Source organism: Zeugodacus cucurbitae, chromosome 4 (genome assembly GCF_028554725.1).
Source record: "Zeugodacus cucurbitae isolate PBARC_wt_2022May chromosome 4, idZeuCucr1.2, whole genome shotgun sequence".
NCBI lineage: Eukaryota > Metazoa > Arthropoda > Insecta > Diptera > Tephritidae > Zeugodacus > Zeugodacus cucurbitae.
Window position 1 is genome coordinate 19,092,758 of NC_071669.1, and position 19,056 is coordinate 19,111,813.

General features: G+C 37.2%; 1 protein-coding gene across 1 annotated transcript; it reads left to right on the forward strand.

The window, feature by feature from the left end:
* The first annotated feature begins 17,217 nt into the window (after window positions 1-17,217).
* LOC105216408 (serine-arginine protein 55-like) lies at window positions 17,218-18,674 on the forward strand. Its single transcript, XM_054229974.1, has one exon. It carries the CDS (start codon window positions 17,437-17,439, stop codon window positions 18,547-18,549), a length of 1,113 nt encoding a protein of 370 aa, XP_054085949.1. The 5' UTR covers window positions 17,218-17,436; the 3' UTR covers window positions 18,550-18,674.
* Window positions 18,675-19,056: the final 382 nt, after the last annotated feature.

The following is a 19,056-nucleotide window of genomic DNA, read 5'->3' on the forward strand; positions in this document are numbered from 1 at the left end:
CCGATTCCGCCCATCTTCGAACTTAACCTTCTTATGGTGCCAAGGAACACGTGTTCCAAGTTTCATTAAAATATCTCAATTTTTACTCAAGTTACAGCTTGCACGGACGGACAGACGGACGGACGGACAGACAGACATCCGGATTTGAACTTTACTCGTCACCCTATTCACTTTGGTATATATAACCCTATATCTAATTCGTTTAGTTTTAGGACTTACAAACAACCGTTATGTGGACAAAACTATAATACTCTCTTTAGCAACATTTGTTGCGAGAGTATAATAAGTGTTTTTTCGTAAAACAAAACTTTAACTTTATATATTTTCGGGTTTCATATGGGGATGTTCGGGATAAAAGATTCTTGAAGTTTGAATGATCGAAGACTTTCCAGCTCTGACAATTTTAGATTCCGTTGTTAACAAATCTATAATTTCTTTCACCACGGATGAAGAGAGGAGAGTGATCTTTGACTTTATAGAGTGTTTCGAACTCTTGAAAAGAGGTGGTTTCATGTGGTGAAACCGGTCAATAAGTAGCGAAAGCAGCGTCAAGTAAACTTTTGTTCGGGTGTAATCGATCATTAGAGAGAACTGGTTTCAGAGAATCAGAACAATGTATTCAAGACAGTTCACTCCAACTCTTTGAATAATTTGAATACCATTGTTGAAAGCACTTAAGATACAGAATCTAAAAAAGAAAAGTTAAGACAAAAAAATGTGAAAATTTCAGAAACAGAGAGAGAGAGATAGAGAGAGAGAGAGAAAGAGAAAATGTGATACTTATAATAATGGGAGCGTTTAATTTAACTTTCCGATAATGTAGTTGAATTCATAAAGTCCGAACAAACAAATATAGGGTTTGATCTCAAAAAGTATTGGAACGGTTGTAGTAAGACTATAAAGCTTTAGTCTAGATCCTTTAAAATACTCAACATAGAGATAAAAAGTCAGAGTGAGAGAGAGAGAAAATAAGTAGGAGATAATGAAAGAGAGAGGGGGATATAAAAAGAGTGATGATGGATAGATTTTATAAATTTGATGTCTAAACAAATCAATACACGGTTGTTCCTTGAATTCATAAAATATTAATAGGAGTTTGGATTTCATTCACATTATTATTATTAATCGGTAAATGGAACAATTTATATATTTATAGGGTACTGGAACCCGAGGAGAACATACAATAGCATCGTAGTAGATAGTACTTCTACAATGCTTTCTATAAATACTCATTCTATTATAAGCCTTTACATAATTCATGTGAATATTACTCTTTCTTTAACTCACCTTATATATGTATATGTATGTATGTAGGAATGCATCTCTTCCGAGTTCATTAACAAACCACCAGATGGGGACACTTGAAAACGCTTTGTATTTTCAGACTTCAAATATGTCTAGCTACTTTTAAGATTTCACCAATTAGCGAATACAAAGTATACTAATATTTTTTTCAAAAGAAAAACTCTTACACGCTCGATATATGAGTACACTTAACAAGCTCTCAGTAATTTACGCCTTTAAGCACCCGACTCAAAACATTCGCATTCTCAATATTTTAGACACATTTTTAAAACAACAAAAATTTATACAAACATGTCAGCTCCCTTCAACTTAACTCTTTGCTCCACACACAACAATTCTGTCAAAAACTACACTCTCATTCACATCCTTACATGCTTCCAGCACAAATACGAAAGGATGAACCCATTGCTCAGACGAGTATACATAAATTTCAAGCATTTCCGAAAATATAAATCGTAGCGGAATGAAACAACTGCTAGACAGATAAATAGAATGACGACCAAAGACAGTTGGACAAATATAAAACAACAATAAATCTACACAAAAACAAGGCAACAAAGCACGAAGGCCAGGAAGACAACAGTGTGGAGAGCGTGTGTGTTTTACTGGAGCAAGGACAATGCCAATGCAACGCTTGAAGAATATGTGTGGAAAGGAAAGGAAGCAAAGCAAAACCAAAGAGGAAAGGAAGTTGGAGCGGTAGAGTGCCAATTCAATGATTATGTAAAGGATACTGTTGTATTAGCAGAGCGCAGCGCGTGAGTGGCGTGAGGCGAGGAGGCACCCAATGCATGTCAAGTCAACAGCTTCGGGCTTCGAGCTTCGGATTTTCGTTTTTTTGTGTTTTTGGCAGTATGACTTTTCGCATACTTATTTACTTCATTCGACCGATATATGGTTTATATATATGTATGTATGATAGTCCCTTCTATTTTGCATAGTATCACGCTCGACTACTGTTTCTTGTTGTTGCAATTGTACGTAGTCTCCGGTTGTATTGTTTTTGTTGCATTGTATATTTTGTAGGTATTGTTTTAATTTCGTGTATTTTTTTTTTGCACAGATTCATATGTAAATGCTAACTTACACGTACAGGCACTTTAGGGTGTATCTAAAGTTTAGTTATGATAAGATTTCCAAAATGATTTCGATAAACTTTTTTCTTATCCACTTAAGATGACGTTCGACTTTAACTTAAGATGACCTTTCATTTTCTCCTCTATCCGTTCAGTACACATTACACATAATTCAAACCCGAACTTATTGGATTTCTTTAAAATACAAACAGAAAAAATCCTTACATGGATTAATCAGTCCAAAAAAGCTCAAATCACATTTGAGATGATGACGATGAATCAGCTATCCTAGAGGACTGCTTTTTCACAGTTAAAGATACTAAAGATCCTACGAAAAAATTTATTGAATTTTAATGCTGACCATGGTTTGGGCGTGGCTTATAGTTTAAAGATTGATAAAGCTTTCGTCAAATTCCAGGGTATGACAAGTTGGACTGATTCCTTAAATATAGTAGGGTTCTATATTGCCCTCTTTTCAACCTCTATAGCTTATTTGACCTACTTAGATGAAATAAAAAAGAGTCGTATTTTCTGAAATTTCGATTAGTATAAAATGACCTCGGGATATCCCTTCCAATACAGATGATTTTGATCCAACAGCAATAAAATTATAAGTGTAAGGCCGGATATTTGCTGTATGATGCCCATAGAATCTCAACTTTCATGGCCAATAGCTCTTCTTGAAATTAAGGATTATTTCAAGACACTTTTTAAGGTATTATCCATAAATGACTCATACAACCCTTTTCGGGCAACGAGTTGCCACCTATCGTAAAAATAGGTTAAATAATAGCAAATTTAGCATTTGAAAAGTATTTAATTAAAAAAATTAATAGAGTTGCCACCTAGTAAAAACAGAAGTTATAAAGTTTTAGCTTTTAAGATACCCTGTCATTGATTTCATCATTTAGGGTACCTTAATTAAAAAATATTCTTAACCAAAGTTGCCACCTATTGAAAAAATTTAAACTACGAAAAATATTCAAATCAAAAATATTAAACGTATTCCGTATATTTGCTTATATATTTTATACTTAACATATCACTAAACTCAATTCAATTATTTTACCATCCACAAAAAGTACTACCCTAATGCGCGTCCATACTACATAGCATATGTTTACAAGATTACACATATTTGCCTTGCCTAGTTGTTTGCTGCAGCCAAAAGATGATGTGAGTGTTGATTGTGGCTTCCTGATTCTTACCACTTGTCTTTCAGCTATTTCCATACAACAGCCTTACTCTTGAACCACTTGGCAGTCTCATAAGTTTACAGTCTGTCTGAGTGGACCTTACATGCAATAACAACAATGCAACATACATAATAATTACAGTATTTCATACAAGTTATTTATACGCTTACACATAGCTATTTTGTATATTTATCCACTGTTTAGTAAGGAGGAGTAGATATAAAATGAATAATATGGCAACATGCACCATAATGATTCTCATGCGTAGTGAGTGCTGTGAATTTTGTCATTGTGACTTTATCGTTTGCTCGCTCATTGAAATATTTACAGAAATGTGTATTCTCTCAGATATTTTATTGTTGTTGCTGCTGATATTACTTTGCGTTTCCCGGATGTGAAAATGTGAGTGCACTTGTTTACATACATACATATGCTTGTGGTTGTCTGCGTTGCGTTGTAATTAAATAAATTTGTCCCACTTATTCCTTTGTCGGAACATTCGTGTTTGACATTTCAAAAACTGATTTAAGGCGTAATATTTTTCAGATTATTTTCATTAATGTACGGACTGGTAAAGGAATATTGAAGAGAGAGATTCTGAAAGATATGTAGTAATTTGAATATTAAAATAAAACGGTACGGCAAGTCCGTTGATAAATAAATTTAACACAGTAGACCTGAATTCTTCAACCTAAAACTGACTTGTTTCTGCTGTATCCATTATCAGAGTCGCTTTTGGAAATTCGTCCGTACCGTGGCGCCCAAAGGTCTCCAGTCTAATCTAGCTGAGAGTGTACATGAAGACAGTGGCGCCGTTCGCAGCAACCAGGCCTGATGTATGGAACGACTGAGCGTATCTTACATAGAAATCTTAAATTGAAAGCGTACAAATACAGCTTGTGCAAGAACTGTAGCGGCTCTACCTCTTCAAGCTACATAGCTTCGTTCTATGGGCTCTTGAAAAGTTCCAAGAAGATCGTACGTTTTCGAGCCAAATTCTGTTAAACGATGAGGCCCATTTCTGGCTCATCCAGCCAAATTGTCGCATTTGGGATGAAGAGCAACCTGAAGAGATTCAAGGATGTAATTTCATACAGAATAAACGATGGTTTAGTGCGCGGGTGGAATCATCGGTCCATAATTCTTCAAAATCGTGACTTTTTCCTTTGTGGATACGTAAAGTATAATGTGTATGTGGATAATCCCTCTTCGATTCAAATCATTAAATTTGAATTTTCTGTGTTTTTTTTATGTTGGGAACCTCGAAATGGATCACTCTTTATAAAGTCATAAGGAGCATATTACAGAGATCTGAAGCTATGTGATTTTCCAAAATGTAGTATATATTAACAAGTCGGTTTTACAATTTTGGACATAGATCTTTAAAATATTTTAAAAATTATGAAACCTCGTTGAGTTCCTTCATTGTTGGTATTCTCAATTTGTTATAAAAGTAATTCTTCTCCGCTGAACGAGACCATTTAAGTCCTTGATGGTGGAGTGAAAGTTACATTCTGATATCGTGAACAATGAAACTGTAGGTTCGTTGCAGTACCTACTCGGATGCTGAGACTGCTCATAGGTTTCCCGAACTCTCTCGGATCAAAGCGAAATATATTGAAGAGATTCGAAACATACGACCTCCTAATGAATGCTACATCCAATATTTTGGCTCACATCTAAGATGTAATTGATGAAACAATACCAAAATCGAGAAAATGAAAAAATCAAAGGTACATATTTAACTTGGGGAATCCATTGCAATACATCAGTTAGTTCTATGTATATCGAGGCAGTGGACTAAAATACTTCTAAGACAAGTAAGGAAAGGCTAAGTTCGGGTGCAACCGAACATTTTATACTCTCGTAATTTATTGAAGAAATTTAACCAATACATATGTGCGGAATAAATCTCACCGTATTTTTGAAAAACCTATAATTAGGTATATGGGAGCTACGAGAAGATACTTTTGAAAAACCTACTATGAGGTATATGGAAATGTTATGACCCGATTTTAATAATTTTTGGAACAGAGACACACTATTAGAAAAAAACAATTTTCTCTGAATTAAATTGAGATATCTGAGAGATTTACCCATATTTTCGGTTAAAATTTATCCTTAGCCACTGAGTTCAACATGTTCGATATCTGGGGCCTTGAAAAGTTATGGTCCGTTTTCGACAATTTTTTCACAAGTGAAGCCAGAGATGATATGCACTAATTGTGTAAAGTTTTATTCCGTTATCTTCATTGGTTCCTTATGTTTACATTATAAAGTGAGATGAAATTCAAAATTGAGTTATAAGGAAAGTAGTAGTGGTTGTGAACCGATTTCGCCCATTTTTTGTCCGTGTTATCAGGGTGTCAAGAAAATATTATATACCGAATTTCATTCGAATCGGTCGAGTAGTTCCTGAGATATGGTTTTTGACCCATAAGTGGGCGATGCCACGCCCATTTTCCATTTTGAAAAAAAACTTAGTACAGCTCCCTTCTGCTATTTCTTCTGCAAAATTTAGTGTTTCTGACGTTTTTCGTTAGTTGGTTAACCCACTTTTAGTAATTTTCAACCTAACCTTTGTATGGGAGGTGGACGTGGTTATTATCCGATTTCAACTATTTTCATGGTGTGTGGTGGGGTATGTAAGAGACCCAACTGCAGAAAGTTTAGTTTATATAGCTTTATTAGTTTGCGAGTTAAATACAAATAACCGATTTGTGGGCGAGGCCACGCCCACTTTCCCAAAAAAATTACACCCAAATATGCTATTACATCTATTATTTCCATAGCTTTATTTATGGCGTAGTTATGACACTTTATGTGTTTTTGGTTTTCGCCATTTTGTGGGCGTGGCAATGGTCCGATTCTGCCCATTTTCGAACTTGATCTTCTTATGGTGCCAAGGAATATTTGTGCCAAGTTTCGTCAAGATATCTTAATTTTTACTCAAGTTACAGCTTGCACAGACGGACAGACGGACGGACGGACGGACAGACATCCGGATTTGAACTCCACTCTTCACCCTGATCACTTTGGTATATATAACCCTATATCTAACTCGTTTAGTTTTGGGTGTTACAAACAACCGTTATGTGAACAAAACTATAATACTCTCGTAGCAACTTTTGTTGCGAGAGTATAAAAATACCATATATTCTGTTCGTCAATGAAGACTAATGTTTAATCAGTAGTTAAAATAAAAGAAACTGGATTTCTTTGGATTCCATCAAAGCCCGATAAAAAGCGAAGCGATTCCTTAGCTATCTTTCATTAACTTTCATTCATCGCGACTCTCTTCAGTTATTCACGCTTGTGTAGGTTTCTGACTTTCAATTTCCGTTTGTTTAAGAAACCTATAAATTTACTGTTATTTTTTCATTTTCAAAAAATAAAAACAAGTAATTATTTTTGCTGACATGTTTTACAACCCACGACCCGTAAACGATTTATTATGTTCTTGATGACTTACAAGAAATCCTTCCATACTTTTTTTCTACTTGCTACCCTCCTTTTATTGGCGCATAACTTTAAAGGCATATTTATGAAAAATTCACAAATAAAAACATTACGCCGAGGTAACATGTGCAGTGAATGGGAAATTCCATACTTCCGGATCACAATACAAATGTCAGAGTAGAAACTCTGCGTATGCTGGGGTGAGCAACGCGCAATAAAAGCCAATGCGGAACCCAATATCCTGCAGAAGCAGACAGGAAAGAACTAATACCAAACGCTGGCGAGGCATGCGGGAGTTTTGCCGTGTGGCAAGCAATTGCAATAATCGATTATTTTGTGCGACATTTCGGCTGGTCCTTTGGACTGGTGCGAGCATATGGCGCACACGTTTCTAAACAAATAATAGAAATAACTCGTTAAATGCTTTTAATAAGGACATAAAGCACGCAAGTAAACCCAGTCTACGGGTGGGCGAAGGAAAATATTTTGCGAAAGCATGGAAAAAATCACAAACGACAAAAAGAAAAATTACTTTTGCGGAAGGTTGCTTTAAAAAATGGGCAGCAATATAACGGTGGTGAAAAAAATTTTGAAATCGATGAGGAGTGAGGGAACGACTTCTATATGGCATTTCATATAATGTCTAAATGAATGAGCGAGTGAATGGGTGGCTGAATGGCTGAATGAAAGTAGAAGAATGGTTGAAAGCTTGCATTTGATGCCATATGATGCTCCCGGGCGTCGACCAACTGACTGACTGCTTGCCTGTCTGTCATGATGAAACGAAAGTATACGCAAACATAAATCTAACAGCTGCAGCAACAACAAAAACAGAAAAATAAAAGAAATATACAAAAGCGGCAAAAAAATGTCCAAATGGAGTTGAAGCAAAAATATAAATAACGCACAACTCAAAGTGAGTCAAAATAAAACAAACCGTCTGACAGTAAGCGCCGACATTAACTAATGGAAAAGCGAACTGAAGAAATATCGAAAGAAATACAACAACACACACACCCACCCACTTATACTTCCACAACAACGAAAAGACAAAGCATGTGAATGAACCTTTAGATGTTGTGTGAACGTACAGAACCTGACCGTTCAAGTGGAATTCCGAGCAGATGTGCACTTTCCTCTCAAAGCAACAGTCAAACCGTTTGTAGCGAATGTGAAGTCTCTACATTTCGTAGCGGCTATAAGGAAATGTGTGGGGATTTAGAAGTGCGCCCCCCAAGTTTGTTGCATGCTTTGTGGCAACACTCACTTACTGCTTGCATGAAAGTGTAGAGCTCACTATGTCCACAGCACACCTGTAGAGAATTCTTATAAAGACGGTGTTGCCTTCATGAAATTCATCGGTTTCATTAACCCTTAATTTTTTTGGTGGTACTTGAGACCGATGAGCTGTAAGAGTTGTACGACGACATTGACATAGTTTAGCGAATAAAAAGACAGCATCTACGCTGACTAGGTCATGTTGTCCGAATGGACGAAAACACTCCAGCTCTGATAGTGTTCGATGCAGTACCCGCCGGAGGAAGCAGAGGAAGGGAAAGGCCTCCAATCCGATGGAGGGGCCAGGTGGAGAGAGACCTGGTTACACTTGGGATCCCCAACTGGCGCCGAACTGCGAGGGAAAAGAGGAGTGGCGCGCTATCATCGATTCGGCTATAACCGGCTAATCGGTTTCAACGCCAATCACATGCATATTTCAGACCGCATTTTAAAGATGTTTTACTCTTCATTCTTCAAATATTAGTAAAAAATCCAGTAAATAATACAGTTTTGGGTCCTTCCAAGTGCCTTGTAACTGATACTATCCATAGTGCTTTAATCGATTTTTTCCCAATTTCATAGTTTCGGAACTTTTTATGGGTATAGATACAATTATGGTGTATGCTTCCGGAAGAGCCAGTGTTCCATGATTATTGCGAGTATGTTTACATTTCTTTTGGTCTGATATTATTATTGTATCATCTTTGGTCCAACATTTTGTTTAATGTTCTGTAGGTTTGAAATGTATTCTAGGAGATATGACATGACTCAGGTCAGCCAGACCGATCTCTCGGACTTCATTTAATGTATAATGTAATTGTCAGTCAGGATTGTACTTCCATAGAAAATATATAGGTTCAGTTTAGCAGCGGAGAACATATTGGTCACTGATTCTTTGGAAAACATATTAGCGACCGCACTGCAGTCCATTTTATTTTAGTTATACTGGATAGAACTTCAGATATGCTGAACTTCAACAGCGGTATTTTATGGACAAGTTGTTTCTGAATCGCTTAATCTTGGAGAGTTCCGAATCGAACAAAAAATTAGTATAAATGCAGTAGACTGGTATAATAAAATAAAGAAAGAAAAGTAAGGGATTATACTTTAGCGATATTCAAGTACCCACATACTCTGACTAATTCAATTTATTCGTCGTCCAAGAGAGCAGATCACGATCTTTGCGATATCGGGCGCCTCAGGGTGTTTCACAATACATCCGAATGTAAAGGGGCCTTAGAATTTTTCAGAAGTGGTCTAGGACCATGACTCGCTTGACTGCAATACTACATATACTACTAATAACGTCCAAGTTCTCTTAACCAGTGTATACTTACAAGGGTTAAGCTTATGTTAAAGCAAAATTTATTTTTGAAGGTTTGCAGCATATAGCTTTATTTCTAAATATATTTTCATGTACATATACATATAAATAATATATACATACATACACACACAAACTTTCCATTTACACGAAATGTGTTGCGGCCGCACGCCTGTCAAATGATGATACAATAAATGACATACACGTTACGAAATGATATATGAACAGTGGCAAATAACGGTATAAAGCAAAAACAATATATATCATAAAATCTAAGAATGCCATAACAGTTAAACATATTACCTTTGCATGCATTGCAGATGACACCAAGTACACCAGCGCCAGGGGTGCTTACAACCAGCACCATTATCAACACCTTGGAGCAGACGTGAAGGACTTACTGCTGTGGCATGAAGTTTGCACAAAAAAAAACAAATATATAAATATCATAAACATTTACAAAGGTCACATACAATTTATGCGCTTCCACACAGTTGAGATATATTTCTATCAATTGCACACCTCCTCATATATTGTAGAATTCGTCACGCAACCACTTTTGCTTATCGATTAAATTTCACGCTCTTAAGTAGTTGGCACATGGGTCAACAGCCAATTCGTGATTCGTCATATCCACCCATCACTGCAATAAAGCTTCTTCACACTCCATCAACAACCCTTGTCTACAACTATTTTCACTCGTGTTTTATTCATTTCCCGCCGATTGTTTGCCACTTTAGTAGCAATTTTGTCGAAAATCGTTCGATAAACTGTTTATTTTGGTGGTTAGTCGGTATACACTTAAGTCCATCCTCGTGCAGCTATCATATATTCACATTCAGTACAAGAAGTATATCACGTTACCTAGCATTTCACCCTTAAGTTACGTTAAGTTAAGTGCACCAGACAAACTAAATATTTTTGCATGCAAATTGTTTCTTTAGCGTTGAATTTCTTAAAAGCAAAGTTAAGAAAGCTCTATGTCATGCGTTTTGCATAGTTTTTTTAAGTTTGGAAAGTTGTCTTTTGTTGTTCTTCGTTTAGCTGACAATACAAGGCTTAAGAGATCTTCTCTATCCTTCGATTATTTTTCATCCTACATCAGTTTCTCGTTTGATTAAATAGCAAGTGTCCAGCTCATCAATATTATTCTCTTGCCTCCATTTCGTAGCGCCTTATGAAGTCAAGTCTGCCTCAAATTTTTTCAAGTCAAGCGGGACACACTAAAACATATTCCTCAGATTTTTGGGGAGCTCTGTAGAGTTGGTGGTCTTTGGCAAAATAAAATAAGGTTCGGTCACATATCAGCGATTATTGTCAGAATTAAATCTTCATATCTTCTTTGGCACTACACCCCGTGGTTGGGATGGGCCGAGAACACAAAACTTCGCCAGATACCTCTACTCTTTGCAAAGCCACGCCAGTTGTAGATCCCAAGTACAAACAGGTTCCTATGTAATTGGTCTATCCATTGGATACGTGTCCAAACATGGTTCTCGAATCGAAAGATCTTTTCACTGGAGAATGGGTTTCCATATGTACGACATAGCCTAACCATTATGTTTAGTGGGGCATTTAGTTTACCCCTGAAATCATGAGAATTGAATTCATTATGTTCAGATATTTCAGAATTTACTCAATCCCGCCTTATAAAGACCTTCAGCCAGTTCTTATGTGTAAGTTAGTCGATTTAGTCCATATGGTTCATACAGAATACAAAAGACAAATGTTGGTTATATCATCTTGACTGATTAATATATTGTCCAAGGTTTTAAGGTGACGGTCCAAATTTTCTGTAGAAGCGTTTGCTCGGGTGTATTATCAACTAGGGTCATGGAAATATAAGAAAACTGAAACCCCTGAGATATCCTACGATATCTATACAATATTTCATACTATGAAATCACGGACTCTAGAAATGAGGATTCAACGGTTATACTAAAACGTATCTAAGCGGCTTCAACGTAGTGAAGCAGTAGCTTTGGAAGAAATTTCTACCGAATCTCCTGGTTTAAGTGGATGAGTAACAACACCTAGATTGGATATTTTTCAGCTTCTCCACATCCATTACCATCAAACAACAATAGCAATATCGCCAGCTTAATGAGTTGGCCGTGTACACCGATGAATTTATACCATTTTCACACAATCTCCGACTGGTGTGAGCTTGTGAATTCTTGTGTTGTGTCACCGAAACCACCACTTGTCATGATTATGATGATGAAGATAATGGATGGCGTGGCTGATGCGCGTTATGGACGGGGGGCTGCAGCTGCTTTTTGACGACGACTATAATATGGACGCGTTGAATGCACATCAAAATAAACGCAACGCTATTTTCCAACACACTCCGCCCCCAACAATCCTCGAACACAACCTGCATTTCATTGTTATTGAACCCCTGAATGCTGATAAAATATTGAAGTTGACGGATGGGGGGAGGATGGCGAAATATTTGGTGAGCTAAGCAACTGTAAAGTATGGATGGGCAGCATAAAGCAGAGAGAGCACCGATAGATATGAGTTATGGAAATTAATAATGAAAAAGTTCCAGACGAATAAGCGCTGCCGAGGCGATGGGTGTGGAAGGTACGTAAACAACTCCAACGCGGTGCGGAGCCAGCAACGGTGGGGGATTGTTTGCATGAAATTTTCATCTCGCCAGCGGCAATGCAAATGCAAATACGGTGTTACTAGTTGGTGTGTGTGTGTGTCTATGTGTCTCGTCGAATTGATGTTGGAGTTATCGACCTGGACTTGAATGCGGCCAAAAGTTCTGTGCACTGCATACCCGACGCTGGCAGGGCGTAAGCGACGACCAGACTGTGTAATAACAATAACAAACAGTAACAATAACAATAATAACGGAATACCATAACAATAACAACAATGCAAGCAATCCATTTAGCAACGCTTCCGGTATAGCTTTTGTTGGCGGCGGCAATCGTTCCGGCTGCCGCTGCTATTAACCGAACGACCGACCGTCTGCCCGCACGCTTTTGCCTTTAACACTGGCTTGCTTGCCTGTTCCCCAGCTGCTGAGTTGCTGCTTTTGCCATCAGCGTCGGAGTTGCTTAAATATGAATATGCTGGCTGTGGCATGTGGCAACTACCCCGTGTTACGCGCAGCATATTATCTGCCCACAACAATGCAAAATCTATATGTGTAATTTTATTACTTTACTGCGCCAGCCTGCCTGCCTCCCTAAGCCAATACTGACAAACAAGTGTACTTACATACGTGCTGCATATGTTTGCGCTGGGATATAAAAGTGTCAGGATTACTCATAAAATTGCGATATCCTTTGTCACCTTTGCACGCCGAGTGCCATTTATAACGCTTGTCGCAACGCCCAACAACAACAAATGCACGTTTAGTGAAATATGGAGTTATATAGACATGTAACGGGTGGTTCATTTGCAATATTTTTCGGAAATCATTTTTTATTTGGACAGTTACTACTCTTTACCGCCCGAAATCTTTAAAGAAAGTTGAGACATATTTTTGTGGAATGAATGGCTCAATGGCTTGTGCTGTCCGCATGATCGTGCAAAAAGTTCGTGAGCCTGACCTTGACTGGTTTTTGTGTCAATATAAACTGAGACTCTTCAATTTCGTGGCGCAATATTGACTCATCTGATACTAGAACTCCCAAGGTCCGTTGGACTCACTAATTCGGCCTTCTGATCATCCATTTCCGTATTACTTTCTAAACTGGAACTCCGATTATCTCAAGATGGACAAAAATCTTGGCAGAAAAAGCCTATTTCGATCTTGACGATTGTATCAGAAAAGCTGTCGCTGGAGATTCGGAAATCTCGTGAACTGAATCCATCATTCAATGGAAAGAGTTTGTTGCACATTCTGGAGGGGTTTCATCATTTCGGTTAAATTAAAAATGGAAATCCTGACTTTGGATCATATTGTGACCGAACGAAATCTCCCGGAAATCAGATAAACGTTCTTCATTTATGTCACAGTTTCGGTAATTGAAATACCGAACCATCCCGTGTACGTCAAGGACCCATCTCAGTGCTCAAGAACTGAGTTCAATAATTGACTTGCAGTTGTCTCATGAACTTCAATGACCCACGATCGAGCTAGTATTTCTCTGAATCTCACGGAGATATGATTTGACCTTCTTTGTTTACTGCGAATAAGAGATGTTAGAACAAACACTTATGAACTCAGTCCTGTTATCGGGTTACCAGTCGTGTCGAATAACTTCTTCCATACCGGATCCATCTTGAAGCTGTGGTTTTATCTTCTTTGTCTGGGTTGTCGTTAAACGTGTTTATACCTGTTATGCAATCTATGAACGTATCTGAATCTGAATAACTATTGAGACTTTGCGAGAAAATATGAACAAGGCCTCAGTAAGTTTTTCAAATCTAAATTAGTTATTGTTTAATAATTATCTATATGAACCACCCTGTATGCCATTTACGAGGAATGAGTAAATTTATGGCAGCTGAATGGAGCGAAAGGACAAGCGATCGAAAGGCAGTTAAATCCACTGGACCTCACAGCGTCGACATTAAGTCTTATTTGGCGCGCTGGGAGAGGGTGGGATGTGCTGTATAAACGAAATGATTGTGTCTGCGCCGTGTTGTTGTTGTTGTTTTCGTTACTTTTTTTAACAGCTCCAAACTAAAACTCTCCCTGACGGCGAAGCGCTTTGCCAGCTGCTATGCGGATTGTTGACGTTTCAGGCGCTCCAGCGGTCGGGGGTTAAATGGATTTTGCGGTGCCATTAATATGTAAAGGTCTGCACGAACAAACAGATAGACATAGCGCTATCTATTTATTTCTGTGTGTGTGAAATCAATATGTATGCGGCAAGATGAAAGATGGAAAACTTGTGCGCTTATGACAGCAATATTATACTTGCGGTATACTCGTTATATAACTGTGAATTTATATACTTGCATATACAGCGTTACTCATACATATATATGTAGCCGACTTTTATTAGCTGCCAACATACATACATAGAAACATATGTGATCTTCCCCATTTGTTGGCGCTTTTATTAAAATTCTTGGCATGCAAATGGTGCGGGTCGCCGGTGGGGAACCTTACATGCTGTAGAAATCAATGTATAATCTGCAATTTGTCGCTTCTAAAGTTAACTGAATATTATATATACGAGTATGTGTGTGTGTTGTAAAACGCCAAAGTTTATCTATATATTATAACGGTTATGGCTTACGTATTAGTTGCACAAATAATTTCTGCTTTATTGGCCACAAAGATAAAGTTCAGCGATTTATTTTACTACTTGCAATTTATATGCTAACATATAAAATATGCATACATATGGCTTTGAGAACACAACGGGACGCTGATATATTACAAGCTTACAAAACTGATTATGGCTTTATTGAAATTTCTAGGCGCATACATATGTGGGTGTTTTGATAAGGCAGCGGCTTTTAAAATTTTCCGAGCAACTTTAGCTGCAACACTGTGTCTGTTAGCCGTAAATAGTTAGCGTTAGGCTTTAATTTTCATCAGCAAATTACGGTATCTGATATGCGTTTTACTATGTGGCCTCTTTTCACCTCATAAATTTGTACGAAAATGTCAAAATGAAGCTGTCTTTGATACGCCGCTTCGTCGTTCATTATATCTAGCTTGTCATGAAAGCTCTAGTCTCTAGTTGAATTGAATACAGATTTCAACAAAATTGTTTAGGTACCGTTACTTGATTATACCAGTTTATGCGATTTATACAGTTGTTTGTTTGATCCACTACTCCACGAAATTTGGTATATTTATATTTCTATGGCTTGTAGTACCTTCATGCAGCATCTGGAGATATTTTAGATTCATAATTTCAGACTCATAATTGAACAACTGAAGAATTGAAAGAATATTCGATTCTCCAGCCTGTAATCACGATAAATGATATTTTATGGGAAAATGTTTATTGATCATGGAAGAGTCACCGACTTTCAATAATGGCTGTAATATCGAAAGATCATGTGTTTTATTAATTTTCATATTGTCTAAGTTCACAATCCATTTCGCTTTAGCTTCCATCATTAATAGTGAGTTTAATTTTCGCCTTACTCTTTTACCCCTATTAAATTCACTTCAGATTTAGTTTATCAGATCATTTATATTTTATCAAAATCTCTATAGATTCACTTTTATTTTATTGACATAAATTTTCATTTGAGATCAAAAAATTTGCGATATGTTTAAAATAGTTATTCCTCTAGTAGTTTAGTCCGATATATGTAGCTGATTTGACCGTGGTATATAATTAAGCGATTAACGACAGTTATCTGTTTCAGAATAGCATTATCTCAAAATATGTATCATATACTTCTTAATATCTTATATGTATATGTATCTTGACTCCTGGTATCAATAACTTGGGTCAAATTTCGAAAGAAACATAAAATAACATATTCTTGGAACTCTCTGAATTAAACCTTAATTTTAATAAATACTCGTTGCCCGAAATGTTGGGAGAACCTACTGCCAACGACTCATCATATATTTTAATTATAAGATGTGGTTTTCTGGGGTCAAAATCAAGATAAAAGCCGAAATTTTTCGGTATCGAACGGTAGGAATATAGGAATTCAAGAAAATATGAAATATCTATATTTTAGCGATATAAAATATCGGATTTCGATACAGAATTATAGTCTTTCAGTTTCTCTTGTTGCTTGAACGAACTTCATGATGATTTGATGATGAAAAAATTCTTAGAGATGGCGTCTGCTTAAAAACACATTCAACAAATAGCGCGATCTAAGAAATCCTTAAAGGAGGAGCTTTGAAATTTATTACTATTTCGAAAAACACATACTTCAATTTACAACACGAGAGGTTTTTATTGTTTACACATTTTTCAATTAACCTTGAATTCGTAAGAAAGTAAAGAAAAATACGGTCTTCCTTAAAAGGGAGGTAATTAAATTACAAAGGCTGAAGACAATGGAACAGTGTTACGTGACGCACATGTGTGTTATGAAGAAGAAGTCTTGCCATCCTTTCGTTTTCATATTCTTGAAAAAATATAAAGGGGTGTTCTATGTGCGTGGTACTGGCGCTGGGATTTTTTTCTTCATTTAGTGATGCCAGTATTAATGAATGAAGAGTTAAAAATGATCTTTGATATTTTAGAAAATTAGATATGAACACCAAAATATATTATTTAAGACGGAACCACGTGGGCAATAATAGTTAGCTATATTTGGTCATCTCTATCTTCTTTTCTTGGCTTTCTAGTTCTTAATTGAGTAATTTTAAAAAATATATTGCAATATTATATAATTTCTTTATATTTCAAAATTGGTAAACTTCTTTTTCATTTCTATGTGGGATGGTCTATATAAAATGAGTTCAAAAAATTATTATTTTCGTTTCAGTCTATTTAGTACTATTATACAAAATTACACAAAGGCAAATTTCTTCGAAACGTAAACGCTTTTAAGAATAACTGTCCCTGGTGCTGTCTTCAAGAGAACCGCTAAGCAGGTAGTCAACCAGGTGTCTGCATACAAAGGAAACAATGCGATGGAAAGGACACGGTTGCAATTGCCTGACATTTTCATTGAACAAAGGTAATTAAAGAGGTGACGAAGGTCAAATGATCTTCAACACCATTATGTAAATAATAATTTCGTGCACCAGATCAATTCTAAATTTTGCATAAATACTGAAGCTCGAGCTAAGAAAGTTCGTAGTCAGTCAGCGAGCACCGCGTCGTTAACATAGACAGTACGATTAATATAGATATAAAGTAAGAAAGAAAGACATAACAACTTAAGAATAAAGATGAGCAGCTCTAGAGTTTACGTTGGCGGTTTGCCGTATGGAGTACGTGAAAAAGATTTAGAACGCTTCTTCAAAGGTTTTGGCCGCACAAGAGATATTTTACTAAAGAACGGCTATGGCTTTGTAGAGTTCGAGGATTCACGTGATGCTGACGATGCCGTATACGAGATGAACGGCAAAGAATTGATGGGCCGCAGAGTAGCAGTGGAGCCTGCCAAAAGTACAGCACGTGACCGTAATCGCGATCGTGATCGTTACGATGGTGGACGTCGTGGCGGGCGTTATAACGAAAGAGGCAGAAATACACGTTTCGGCCCGCCACAACGTACCGAATATCGCTTGATTGTGGAGAATTTATCGAGTAGCGTTAGCTGGCAAGATCTGAAGGATTACGTACGCACAGCCGGCGAAGTAACCTACTGTGATGCACACAAACAACGACGCAATGAGGGAGTTGTAGAGTTCGCCACATCATCCGATATGCGGCGCGCCATAGATAAGTTAGATGATACCGAGCTAAATGGTCGTCGTATACGTTTAATTGAGGATCGTCGCAGCGGACGTGGCGGTGGTGGTGGTCGCGGCAGATCACGTTCAAATTCACGCTCTGTGTCACGTCGTCGTTCACGCTCCAAATCAGCACGTTCGTCACATTCACGCAGTCGTTCTAAATCACGTTCAAAATCCAAATCGCCAGTTAAATCGCGTTCCCGTTCCCGTTCACGTGGAAAGAAGTCTCGTGAGCTGAGCAAATCGCGTTCTCGCTCGCGCTCTTCCAAACGTTCGCGCAAAGATGTCTCCCGTGAACGTTCTAAGTCACCACGTCCATCGCGTTCCAAACAGGATTCGCGCTCACCATCTAAATCACGCGGTAAGTCCCGTGATCGCTCCAGATCACGCTCACCATCCAAGTCACGTGGTGATTCTCGCAAGCGTGATCGTTCTCGTTCCAGATCGCGTCACTCGTCGCGTTCACGACGTGATTCACGCTCGCCATCTCGTGGATCTCGTGACGATTCACGCGATCGTTCCGCTTCACGTTCCCGCTCTCGCTCTGCTTCACCGAGAAAGGGTAAAGACTCACGTCACATGGATGAGAGTATGGATGATTAAGTGAAATATCAACATCTTATTTGGTATCATCCAGTAATTTATGACTACCTATATATATTGTTTATTTATAACATACATATATATAAATAATTTGTAACTTGAAAGTATTTGAATAAAGAGCATTTATAAAAAATATATATTATTTGATTTAGCTATAAATAAGGATTTCTTTGATTGTTGGATTTTTAGGTATGGCCGTTTCCACTTTTAGAAGACATTTAAGAACTGTAGGAAGAGAAGGTCTAGATAATGGTCTTATTACCTCTCTGAAAAATTTAGTTCAATAAAATCGATTAGATATATTAACGATTTTGGTGAAACAAAAATTGTTTAGAAAAGTTTACAGTCGAAGATATTGTTGAGTGAATTTACGACTTTTAAAAATTTTTCCTCAAAGTAATTGATAATGTGAATTTGTGAAAGATATTATTATTAATATTGATTAAATTTCGAAATAAAGCTGACAGAGTTTATATTATAATTTTTTTGAGAAGGGTTCCTAGCTAA